At 43.2% G+C, this 12,981-nt stretch overlaps 1 protein-coding gene across 1 annotated transcript in view; it reads right to left on the reverse strand.

The window, feature by feature from the left end:
• Positions 1-2,399: 2,399 nt before the first annotated feature.
• LOC109899113 (carbohydrate sulfotransferase 15) overlaps positions 2,400-12,981 on the reverse strand; it is a 37,537-nt gene continuing 26,955 nt past the window's right edge. Inside the window, exons 6-9 of the mRNA XM_031835674.1 lie at positions 8,143-8,299; positions 7,680-7,836; positions 4,610-4,757; positions 2,400-3,687 (exon numbers count right to left, since the gene is read on the reverse strand). Of these exons, the coding sequence (XP_031691534.1) occupies positions 3,497-3,687; positions 4,610-4,757; positions 7,680-7,836; positions 8,143-8,299 (653 nt within the window). The 3' untranslated portion in view covers positions 2,400-3,496. The remainder of the gene's footprint in view (positions 3,688-4,609; positions 4,758-7,679; positions 7,837-8,142; positions 8,300-12,981) is intronic.

The raw sequence follows: 12,981 nt of genomic DNA on the forward strand, positions 1-12,981 counted from the left end.
CCATTTAGCCTACCCAGACCATAATGTGCTGGCTTGGATATTTTCTTCTCCCATTGTTAAACCTTCACATTTCTAGCAGCATAACAAGACCATCTCTAGTCTGCTCCTCTGACCTCAGTCCCAATAATCTGTCATGACATTTCTCCTCTCCACATGACATTTTTTAAGGAGTCATGGCACGGTATGATAAAGAATAAATACAACAAAGAATGGCTCTTGCTCACGTTGCACAAGTACAGGAAATGCAGAAGAGGTTTGGGACGCAAGGGATAAAAATAAGCCCAGATGACACCAAAAATGAAGTCCCGACCAAAATAGCCAATGTAAATGCATACAAATAATGGTCCATATTCAGTGTTTCAAAGTTGAACCGCTGATCCCGGATCCGTTTTTAAGATCATAAATAAGATTGGGGACCTGGGGACCTGACCCTATATGATTTTGCCTTTTTCAATAGACTTTGATCGTGTTTAATGCTGTATGTATCAATATTTAATCATATTTATATTTGTTTTTCAGATTGAGACGGATGCGGATTCCTTCAGTCAGAAATTACACGTTGAATAGATGAAGGTGGAGTGCCAAGAAATGAGACCGAACATATGTTCCTTACAACTCAAAATGAAAAGGACTGAAAAAGAGAGACAACAAGGCACAACTGTTACATAGACAAGTACTGTCATCTGAGTCCAAGATATACTGATGATGCATTATGAACAAATTGATTGTCAGATTTTCTCCGATATGATAAGAAAATTCGGTATGGATGTGGACAGAAAAAGGAGTGGCCATGGAGTTGCTGAATCTTTACAAGATGGCACTTTTCTCACACACGGAGGAGGCTCACAAAAGTAGTTTTTTTAAATCAATGTCACTGCATGTAAAAATGTACCCTTAACAGAATGGAGCTGTTCTCATCCAGCATTTTTATTACACGTTGTCCAATTTAAGGTCTGAAGATCACTGCAGCCAGTTTGCTCCTCCCCTAATTCCTCAAAGAAGATCCAAGTGGGCTGTACATCACAGACAGGGTATGTATTTCCCAGTTTGGCAAATAAATACATGCAAAGTTAGTAGTACTATGTAAGGAGTGCTCAGTTGTTAACTTACTGTTTGAAATATGACTTGAGTAACCTTAATTAAAAAAAAAATTATGTACTTACAGTGTGTAAAGTTCTCCTCACCTACCATAAGAATAGAGGGGAATCCCTTTGCAGATCAGAGCCACATCCAACTCTTCCTGGATGGAGAGGAGCTACATCTCCATGCGATTGGGAGTAGCAATGGGGGGTCCATTTCCTTTTTAATATTGAGTATGCAGCATCAGTGAGAAGCTCTATGCTGTTCATTGGGAATTGATGAGGGGGTGTAAATGACCAACAAATGTACAAATGCCAAATGTTTTCTGTAGAGAGGGACCAGATATTTCTGTGACTTTTAAAGTCAATAAAATGAATGTGACTTTACAAGTTTGCCACTCAATATTATTTGTATTATTATTGTCAATATTATTATTATTATTCATAGTGGACTACATCGGACATGAAAGGTTCCTACAGGAACCATAACACCCTAAACTGTCATTTGAAAGGTTCCTGGAAGCACCTTTAGGGCTTCTGCCGATGTTGCAATCTGAGTAACCCCTAAAGGTGCCTCTAGGGACCTTTTCTTTTTAGAGTGTGACACAGAAACCCGTTACTGTAATTATAAATATGGCATCAAAATGTTTAAAATCTGATTTCCCCCTAGCTGATCGTTGTCTGCACCTGGCTCTGATCATAGTGTAAGGCCTAATGAAACAGGAGGGGGAGTGAGGTCGTCCGTGGTGGTCGGCTAACCCTTAACCTTCTGGCCCGTAACCCTGCGTGGCATTGACTGTGCCACAAAAGTATGCTGAAGCAGCTGTCAATATCCACGTTTATAAACACAGGGTCACTACAGTTGTTGTTATTTGTGGCAGTAAACATTATCTTGAGTTAATTCTATGAGTGGGGTGTACATTTCTAACTGTCCCTAAGCATTAAGTCGAGTACTCTAGTATGACAATGAACACTTCAAAAACACTTCAACGCCTGTGCTGAGACATTCAACATTGACTAGAGATTGTAGTGGGTGGCTGGTAAGCTAGGCTTAATGCTTGATTTTATGTCAAATGTGTCCACGTACAGAGTGTGTAAAAACATAGAAAATACTGGAAAATATCAGTTAGAAACAAACAGGCCAGACTTTGGTAAGGAGATAGGTTAACATGATGTTGGGAAATGATAGATTCCATACTGAGTCTCTGTGGTTCTGCTGCCCTCTGGTGTGAGGACGTGTACCAATGTGTGTCTAGGGCAGTATAGAATGGCGTCTATGCTCAAACACAAATTTCATATGAAAAAAGCAGCTTATGACCATTTGTTTATGTCTTTAACATTTAATACATTTAATGTAGTTAAAATGAACATTGTATGGCCGTAGAAACAGGGTGTTTCATGTTTGTTTTTAAAGATTAATAGAATAAAACTTTATTTCCCATCCAGGAAGGAAATGTTTCTTTGGCATCACCTTCCATTACTTGAAGGCAACGTCATCTGATAAAATCCATTGTGCTGTTTGCTCCAATATTGTTTCTTACAGAATTATTTCACAATGACTGCAATGTCCAGTGGCATACAGCAGTATTTTCAACTCCAGTCCCCGAGTACCCCCAATTGCACGTTTTTTGTAGCCCTGGACAAGCCCATCTGATTCAACTTGTCTATTAATCATCAAGCCCGCAATGATTTGAATCAGGTGAGTTTGCCGAGGGCTATAACAAAAATGTGTGCTGTTGGGGGTATTCGAGGACTGGAGATGGGAAACACTGGCATACAGTATATAAAAATGATCCATCATTAGCATTGTGAAGGCTCTCCTTTCACTCTCAGTATGTGTCATATGGAATGCTTCCCCACTAGAGGGAGTAGTCCACCAGGTTCTATCCCAGTCATTTTCCTGGAGTCTTCAACAAAAAGCGAACTCTTCACCAACATGTCAGGGCACTGCCGTCAAATGGGTCATCACGAACGACAATCACAGAGGGAAACCACACAAGAAATGATATCCTCCCGAGTGGCGCAGAGGTCTAAGGCACTGCATCTTAGTGCTAGAGGTGTCACTACAGGCCCTGGTTCAATTCCAGGCTGTACCACAACCGGCTATGATTGGGAGTCCCTTAGGGTAGTGCTCAATTGGCCCAGTGTCACCCACATTGGGGTTTGGCCAGGGTAGGCTGTCATTGTAAAAAAAAAATGTTTTCTTAACAGACCTGCCTAATTAAATAGAGGTTATTTAAACAAGTACTAGACAGATGCATTGTTCAGTACCTCAGCCATTTTATTGTCTATACATTCACCCATTGTGACATGTAATGCCCATGGTTTATTGCACTTGACAGTTCATCTCATAGGACTCATAAGACCATGGGGGACTTACTCTTCAGGACTGTATCCATCTCTGATTGAGACATTCCTCATATCTCTGTCCAGTGGAAGGCCTTGTTGTCCAGGACTGTGGCCAGTTTGTGGTTGAATGGCCGGTGGAACACCCTGAGGAGGTCCCTGGTGCTGGGCAACATGGGGCCCAAGCTCCTGTCTGCTGCCCTCCGTGTGTTGGACATGGGCCTCTTGGTGAGTGCTGCCTCGATCTGCTCAGATAAAGGCCCTATGCAAAAGACGAATTGTTGTTCAATATTTTGTTTATAAATAGATGATTGTGTTTCTATCGTCTGCCTTGGTATAGGCTCTGAGATTAAATAGGCTACGATGTCACGCTCCTAATCCTATCACACAGCAATACTGTAGAATAATCATACTGTCACATACTGTCAACGCTACCGGTCTATTTACTTTCAAGCATACTTGATTGATAAATTGGTAGCCTACTATTTGTTGTGCAGCAGGAATAATTTAAACCAATTATGTCAGAAAAGGACCGACCTGGAACAGATGTTAGTTCAACGTCTAGTTTTGATTTACATCCAATCAGCTTTCCTCGTTGATTCAATGTCATCACATTGAATGTTATGGTTGAAATGACATGGCAACAACATTGATTCAACCAGTTTTTGTCCAGTAGGGAGAGACATGTACTGCAATATGATAATGATTCAGGCCTATGTAATAAAAGTAAAATAAACATATTAGACAACATGCTGCAATGCGATCTCCTTACCAACGGCAGATGCGTCTATTTTAATATTTTTATTTGCTTACCATTATAACAATTCTCAAGCATCAAACACCTCCCCATTTCCCCCAAATGAACAATAAAGCTTATTTTCTTGCAATTCAGTTGATCAACCTTCTGGAAGTTGTGCACACACATCATTTGAGATTTGTGTGGAGATCGGCACACTTTCCCATCACGTTCAACATTAATACATACAAATCTTTGTGGCGCATTCAAGGTATAGAGTCTTTTTTATGTACACACACCTTTGATAAATGAGGCCCCAGATGTTGAAATGCACACAGAGGAAGAAGCAGACATGTACATGCATCCACAATATTGTGTCCCAGCTCTGAACAAACCTAGGATGTTGATGTAGAATTCGAGCTGATAACTGTGTTTTTCCGGTACGTACCCACGTTTAGGAAGTCAAAGACTTTATTTATGGTGAGTCTCAGATTGGCAGCGTAGTCTTCTAACTGCAGAACCAGGATCTGATTCCTGTGGAAGACAGTCAACCAGTCCAGCAGGAAGACAATATATAGTCCCAGGTTCAGTCTGACCTGGAGAGGACCACAACAAACACTGAACATTAGACTATCATCACATTTACATAACTATTCTACCAAGGCTTCATTGTTAAGGTGGAGAACAAGGTACATGCTATAAGAATACTGGTGATAAAGAGTTACAGCATGACTCGTACCCAAGCTTACCTGCAGAGAGTGCTGGAGACCAACCAACAAAAGTAATTATACTTCTGTAGATACAGCAGAGAGAGAGGAGGGACTATTTTTTAAACTATCATAAGCTCAACAGCATGGATTCAAAAGTCAAATGTAAACAGGGAGCTACTTTAGGTCGACATCCATGACGCTGCTGTATGTCAAATAACTTATACTTTGTTCATATTTATTTACCTTAATAGGTACACACGGATCTCCAAAGGTACTCCTCTGAACACCATGTTGGCACCAATATAATAACATTACTACCACAAATCAGGCTGAGAGGTATGTAGAACAGTGTGAACAGTAGTGTTTATCTCTGGCTGTGCTTTTCCTATGTAAACTAGCTGTGCCCCAGGCTGTGACAGCTGCAGCCAACCTGGTATGCTACTGTGTGACGAGGGTACAGACAAAGCTAACTCAGCTCAACCCCGTGGAAATGCTGCTCGGTACATTACAGCATCTGGACGGTTTACAATTTACAGAGGGCATTTGGCAAGCCTTTACTTAGCTTTGCTGAACTCTGTCCAATAAGGAAATGTTAACAGCATTAAAGCTTATGGACCCAAGGAAGGGTAGCTGCTGCATGTGCAACAGCTAATGGGGATCATCATAAACTAAACAAAGCACACATACCTGTATAAAACTGAGCCAATGTCAATGTAGTAAAACATTTTTTAATTTTTTAATTTTTTTTTAAAGACAATATTTCTAGAGACTACTTCCTAAATAACTTCTAGTAAGTGCATCTCAATTCAATCAGTTCTGAAAGGAAACTTCACAGTTCCTCACTAATCAAATCAGTGGCATATGTCACAACACATTTTCACCAGCCTCAAGGAAGTAGCCGTGATTTTAATAAAATATCCCATTAGACATGGAAAATAAAAGCCTGAGTTATGGATCACAAGTTGGCATGGAATCAATCTAGCTAAGACATGGAAGCTGTATCACAATTTGGCATAGACAAAGCCATCTCTGAATAACTTTGTATGCACTTTGATGACATGCCACTGGGTAAAAACTGTTTAAATCCACAGTGTTCCCATGTAATTTCAACAAAACAAAAAAAATGTGATGATGCTGAATCAACGAGGATTTGTAAAAAGTCATCAACATAATGGGGATTTAGCACTTTTTTCACCCACATTTTAACCTAACCCATACTGACATTTTTGGTTGATTTCACATTGAATTCAGGTTATCTGACAACTCAACCAAGCGTAAATCAAAACTAGACATTGAACTGCCCTCTGTGCCCTGTGGGATAATGCTCTTTCAATAAATGCGGTCAAAATGAGTGTTTCTTCTTGCTCTTGCACATTACTTCCCATCTAGACAATACACTATCCACCAAAGATAGTGACACAATAAACAGAATAATGGAGGCCATCGTTGGAGGCTCCGGACTGGAGCCGTCGCTGGAGGCTCCGGACTGAAGGCCGTCGTTGGAGGCTTTGTGCCATGGATAATCACTGCAGGCTGCTTGCCATGGATCATCACTGGAGGCTTCGTGCCATGGATCATCACTGGAGGCTTCGTGTCATGGATCATCACTGGAGGCTTCGTGCCATGGACCATCACTGGAGGCTTCATGTCATGGATCATCACTGGAGGCTTCGTGTCATGGATCATCACTGGAGGCTTCGTGCCATGGAACATCACTGGAGGCTTCGTGCCATGGAACATCACTGGAGGATTGTTGCCATGGATCATCACTGGAGCGGAGAGACACACAGGAGGTCTGGCTCTAGGAGCAGGCAACGGACTCCCCAGGCTGGGGAGACATACAGGAGGCTTAGTGCGTTTAGCTGGCACAGGGCTTACCGGGCTGGGCAGATGTACAGGAGACCGGGTGCGTGGAGCTGGCACAGGATATACTGGGCCGTGGAGACGCACTGGAGGTCTGGAGCGCAGAGCTGGCACAACCCATCCTGGCTGGATGCTTACCCTAGCCCGGCAACTGCGGGGCGCTGGCACAGGACGCACTGGGCTGTGGATACGTACCGGAGACACAGTACGTGTAACCTCAAAGCATGGTGCCTGAAGGGTCACATGCTCCTCAAAGCGACGGTCTTGCTCCAGACTCCAACCCCTCCAAACTCTTTCGTCCCTCTCCACTGCCAACCACTCCTCACTCAAACGGTCCAAGAATTCCTCCTCAGTCTCGGACTCACCCCTCAGCACCGACGCCCACGTCATCTGCCCCCCACCCCAAAAAATATTTTGGGGCTGCCTCTCAGGTTTCGTTCGTGTCCTCTCCTCCTGACCACGCTGCTTGGTCCCTTGGTGGTGGGAAGTTCTGTCACGGCCGTTGAATGAAGAGGACCAAGGCGCAGCGTGCTAGGCGTACATTTTATTTTCATTTGAAAAGAGGCCGAACAAAACAATAAACACTACAAAACAAACCGTGAAGCTAAAGGCTATGTGCCATAAACAAGTCAACTTCCGACAAAGACAGGTGGGAAAAAGGCATAGCTAAGTATGGTTCTCAATCAGAGACAACGATAGACAGCTGTCCCCGATTGAGAACCCTACCCTGCCTAAACATAGAAATACAAATAAGAGAACATAGAATACCCACCCCAAATCACACCCTGACCAAACCAAAATAGAGACATAAACAGGATCTCTAAGGTCAGGGCGTGACATGTACATTTCCAACGCCAGGAATAAAAATATGCATGCATGACTGTAAAAGTGTCCTGCTAAATGGCATATGTATTATTATTTTATTTATTTATATGTTCCACTCACCGGCATGGCATTGGAAAGTCTAGTATTGTAGACACAGGAACGCATGGAGCTCTCTGCTAAACAAGCCTCAAACAGCTGTAAGGATTCTGAGACCCTCTGGTCAAAGTCCTCCACTGACTTGTTAGCCATGTTGAAGTACAGATAGTCTGAATACAACCTAAACCACACGGAGACACAAACCAGAAAACATACTTTCATTAGATACATTGACCAAATGCACTATAGTGAAAAATATGTCAGACTAAATTTGATCACCCTGGTGTGTGAGAATAGTGTATTCAATGTTTAAAAAGGTTTGTAATTTCCACCTTAATATTTCAGACTTGATTTGCATAAACACAAAAATGGATCAACCCCGAAGAAAATGTCCATTAATTATAATCCACATGATAATGTACTGCAGTTGCTGCAGGATTATTTCCTGCTGTGAGAAACTGGTCAAATTACGATCCCACATCTGTACCTCTCTACTGGGTCTCTGAGCATGACGATGATTTTAGCGTTGGGCTGAACAGTGTGGATGAAGTCCTGGGCCAGGAAAGGAGGCTCCCCATCCACCCGGTTGTCATAGAGATAGCTCCAGGCTTGGTTGTCCCACATTGTGGATGCGCTTGCTTCACCTGTCAATCCAACAGAAGTGTGATGCCCATTTAAGTGATAATGTCAGAGAAGCTGGTGTTTGGAGGCAAACTGTGCCAATATATCCTCCAGACACCGGATTTGCAGGAATTATCACTTTCATACAACGGGTTACCAACATATTAAATTAAGGATTTACCTATTTTCATTAAAAACTTAATTTTTATGAATTTATTCATACTATTTCATCCTTCTACGAGATATAGTCCCGTCACAAATGTAGGGTTGCTAAACAAGCCAGCTGGTTGTTCATTCTATCGGTTAGGTTGCCAGAGATGCAACCCAGTTGTGAAGTCTTTTTGTTGTACGTCTTTGGATGTGACCCAGTAATTTGTTCTAAATGTTCAGCATGGCAACGTTCTTATCCCTTGCTTGCTAGCTAGCCAACTTCAGCTAACACAGTCACATCGAACAGTGCTGCCAGAATAACAGCAAAGTAGCTGCATTAGCATTTCTTGAAGGTTTTTTCAGGTGACATTTATTTGGATATATCCATAACAGTATCTATGTTTCCATCCAATTAGCGGAAGATTTTCATGCAAATATTCAAAAATCTGTATGAAGAAAACATGCCAATTTTTCCACCGAACTGACTTGTTGCGTTAAAAAAAATATGTGCGTGATGATGTAGTGCACACAAAATGTACTTTTTCACTTAAAGATGCACTATGCAGAAATTACTCCGGGATTTCCTGTTTGCTAAAATTCTAATAGATTGCCTAATGTCAGATTATGTGACAACACAAACAAGCGTAGTGTAAGGAATCATTGTACATTCGAAATAAAATAAAATTCTATTTGTCACAACAGCTGTAGACCTTACCGTGAAATGCTTATTTTCAAGCCCTTAACCAACCAGTTCAAGAAATAGAGCGAAGAAAATATTTCCTAAATAAACGAAAGTAAAAAAATCCTAAATAAAATCCAAAAGTAACAGGTCAATGTAAATAGTCTGGGTAGCCAATTGATTAATTGTTCAGCAGTCTTATGGCTTGGGGGTAGAAGCTGTTAAGGAACCTTTTGGTCCTAGACTTGGCACTCCAGTACAACTTGCCATGCACTAGCAGAGAGAACAGTCTATGACTTGGGTGACTGGAGTCTTGAAAGATTTTTGGGCCGTCCTCTGATACACCAAGTATATAGGTCCTGGATGTCAGGAAGCTTGGCCCCAGTGAAGTATTGGGCTGTACGCACTACCCTCTGTAGCGCCTTACAGTCAGATGCCGAGCAGTTGCCATACCAGGCGATGATGCAACCAGTCAGGATGCTCTTGATGGTGTAGCTGTGGAACTTTTTGAGGGTCTGAGTACCCATACCAAATCTTTTAAGTATCCTGTGGGGCAAAAGGTGTTGTCGTGCCCTCTTCACAACTGTCTTGGTGTATTTGGACCATGATAGTTCGTTGGTGATGTGGACACCAAAGAACTTGAAACTCTAGACTGGCTCCACTTCAGCCCTGTCGATGTTAATGGGGGCCTGTTCGGTCCTCCTTTTCCTATAGTCCACGATCAGCCTCTTTGTCTTGCTCACATTAAAGGAGAGGTTGTTGTCCTTGCACCACACTGCCAAGTCTCTGACCTCCTCCTTATAGGCTGTCTCATCGTTGTTGGTGGTCAGGCATGTTGTGTCGTCAGCTAACTTAATGATGGTGTTGGAGTTGTGCTTGGCTACGCAGTCATGGGTGAATAGGCACTAAGCACGCACCCCTGAGGGGCCCCCGTGTTGAGGATCAGCGTGGAAGGTGTGTTGTTGTCTACCATTACCACCTGGGGGCGGCCCGTCAAGAAGTCAAGGATCCAGTTGCAGAGGGAGGTGTTTAGTCCCAGGGTCCTTAGCTTACTGATCAGCTTTGTGGGCACTATGGTGTTGAACGTTGAGCTATAGTTAATGAACAGCATTCTCACATAGGTGTTCCTTTTGTCCAGGTGGGAAAGGGCAGTATGGAGTGCAATTGAGATTTCATCATCTGTGGATCTGTTGGGGCAGTATGCAAATTGGAGTGGGTCTAGGGTTTCCAGCATGATGGTGTTGATGTGAGCCATGACCAGCCTTTCAAAGCACTTCATCCCTACCAACGTGAGTGCTACGGGGTGGTAGTCATTTAGGCCGGTTACCTTCGCTTTCTTGGGAACAGGGACTATGGTGGTCTTTTTGAAACATGTAGGTATTACAGACATGGTCAGGGAGAGGTTGAACATGTCAGTGAAGACACATGCCAGTTGGTCCACTCATGCTTTGAATACACATCCTGGTAATCCATCTGGCCCTGAAGCTTTGTGAATGTTGACCGGTTTAAAGGTCATGCTCACATCGGCTACAGAGAGCATATGCTTCAGTGTTGCTTGCCTCGAAGCGAGCATAAAAGGCACTTAACTCGTCTGGTAGGCTCGCGTCACTAGGCAGCTCACGGCTGGGTTTCCCTTTGTCATCCGTAATATTTTTCAAGCCCTGCCACATCTGACGAGCGTCAGAACCTGTGTAGGATACAATCTTAGTCCTGTATTGACGCTTAGCTTGTTTGATGGTTCGTCTGAGGGCATAAGTGGATTAGTGTGCGACAGCTCCAGCCTTTAACTCGGTGCGGATGTTGCCTGTAATCCATGGCTTCTGGTTGGCAAATGTACGTATGGTCACTGTGGAGACGACGTCGCCGATGCACTTATTTTTTAAGCCGGTGACTGAGGTGGTATACTCCTCAAAGATTTATTTTCGTACCCAAGCTTTATTTTCGTGTTGTTCGTAACTTGTTTTGTACATAATGTTGCTGCTACCGTCTCTTATGACTGAAAAGAGCTCCTGGACATCAGAACTGGGATTACTCACCTCAAATTGGATGAGGAGTTCTTCTTCAATGAGTCGGACGCAAGGGATATACTACGGACGCCCGACCAGGCCCAGATCCCTGTGATTCGCTGGAAAAGGAAACGTAGGTTTCTCGAAAAAAGATTGGGATGCCTTGTGAGGATCAGGCAACGAGTGGCTAATCTGCCCTTGCTCACATTCAATCGCTGGAAAATAAATTGGACAAACTGAAAGCATATATCCTACCAAAAGGACATTAAATATCTTATGTTTCACCAAGTCATGGCTGAACAAAGACATTAAGAACATACAGCTGGCAGGTTATACACTATATCGACAGGACAGAACAGCAGCCTCTGGTAAGACACGGGGCGGGAGAAAATGCATTTATGTAAACAACAGCTGGTGCATGATATCTATGGAAGTCACAAGGTTTTGTTCGCCTGTGGTAGAGTATCTCATGATAAGATGTAGACCACACTATCTACCGAGAGAGTTTTCATCTGTATTTTTCGTAGCTGTCTACATACCACCACAGACCGAGGCTGGTACTAAAACCGCACTCAATGAGCTGTATTCTGCCATAAGCAAACATAAAAATGCTCATCCAGAGGCAGCACTCCTAGAAGCAGGGAACATTAATGCAGGGAAACTTAAATCCGTTTTACCTCATTTCTATCAGCATGTTAAATGTGCAACTACAGGGGAAAAAAATTCTAGACCACCTTTACTCCACACACAGAGATACATACAGAGCTCTCCCTCGCCCTCCATTTGGCAAATCTGACCATAAATCTATCCTCCTGATTCCTGTTTACAAGCAAGAATTAAAGCAGGAAGCACCAGTGACTCGGTCTATAAAAAAGTGGTCAGATGAAGCAGATGCTAAACTACATGACTGTTTTGCTAGCACAGGGTGGAATACGTTCCGGGATTCTTCCGATGGCATTAAGAAGTACACCACATCAGTCACTGGCTTTATCAATAAGTGCATCGAGGACGTCATCCCCACAGTGACTGTACGTACATACCCCAACCAGTAGCCATGGATTACAGGCAACATTCGCACTGAGCTAAAGGGTAGAGTTTCCGCTTTCAAGGAGCGGGACTCTAACCCGAAAGCTTATAAGAAATACCCCTATGCTCTCCAACAAACCAATCAAACAGGCAAAGCGTCAATACTGGAATAAGATTGACTCGTAGTACACCGGCTCTGACTCTTGTTGGATGTGGCAGGGCTTGAAAACTATTACAGACCACAAAGGCAATCACAGCTGAGAGCTGCCCAGTGACACGAGCCTACCAGATGAGATAAATAACTTCTTTGCTCGCTTCGAGGCAAGTAACACGGAAACATGCATGACAGCATCAGCTGTTCCAGACGACTGTGTGATCACGCTCTCCGCGGCCAATGTGAGTAAGGCCTTTAAACAGGTCAACATTCACAAGGCCGCTGGGCCAGACGGATTACCAGGGCGTGTACTCCGAGCATGCACTGACCAACTGGGAAGTGTTTTCACTGACATTTTCAACCTTTCCCTGTCTGAGTCTGTAATACCAACATGTTTCAAGCAGACCACCATTGTCCCTGTTCCCAAGAACACTAAGATAACCTACCTAAATGACTACCGACCCGCAGCACTCACGTCTGTAGCCATGAAATGCTTTGAAAGGCTGGTCATGACTCACATCAACACCATTATCCCAGAAACCCTAGACCCACTCAAATGTGCATACCGCCCCAACAGATACACAGATGATGCAATCTCTATTGCACTGCACACTGCCCTTCCCCACCTGGACAAAGGGAACACCTATGTGAAAATGCTATTCATTGACTACAGCTCAGCTTTCCACACCA

Source organism: Oncorhynchus kisutch, linkage group LG11 (assembly GCF_002021735.2).
Source record: "Oncorhynchus kisutch isolate 150728-3 linkage group LG11, Okis_V2, whole genome shotgun sequence".
Taxonomy (NCBI): Eukaryota; Metazoa; Chordata; class Actinopteri; order Salmoniformes; family Salmonidae; genus Oncorhynchus; species Oncorhynchus kisutch.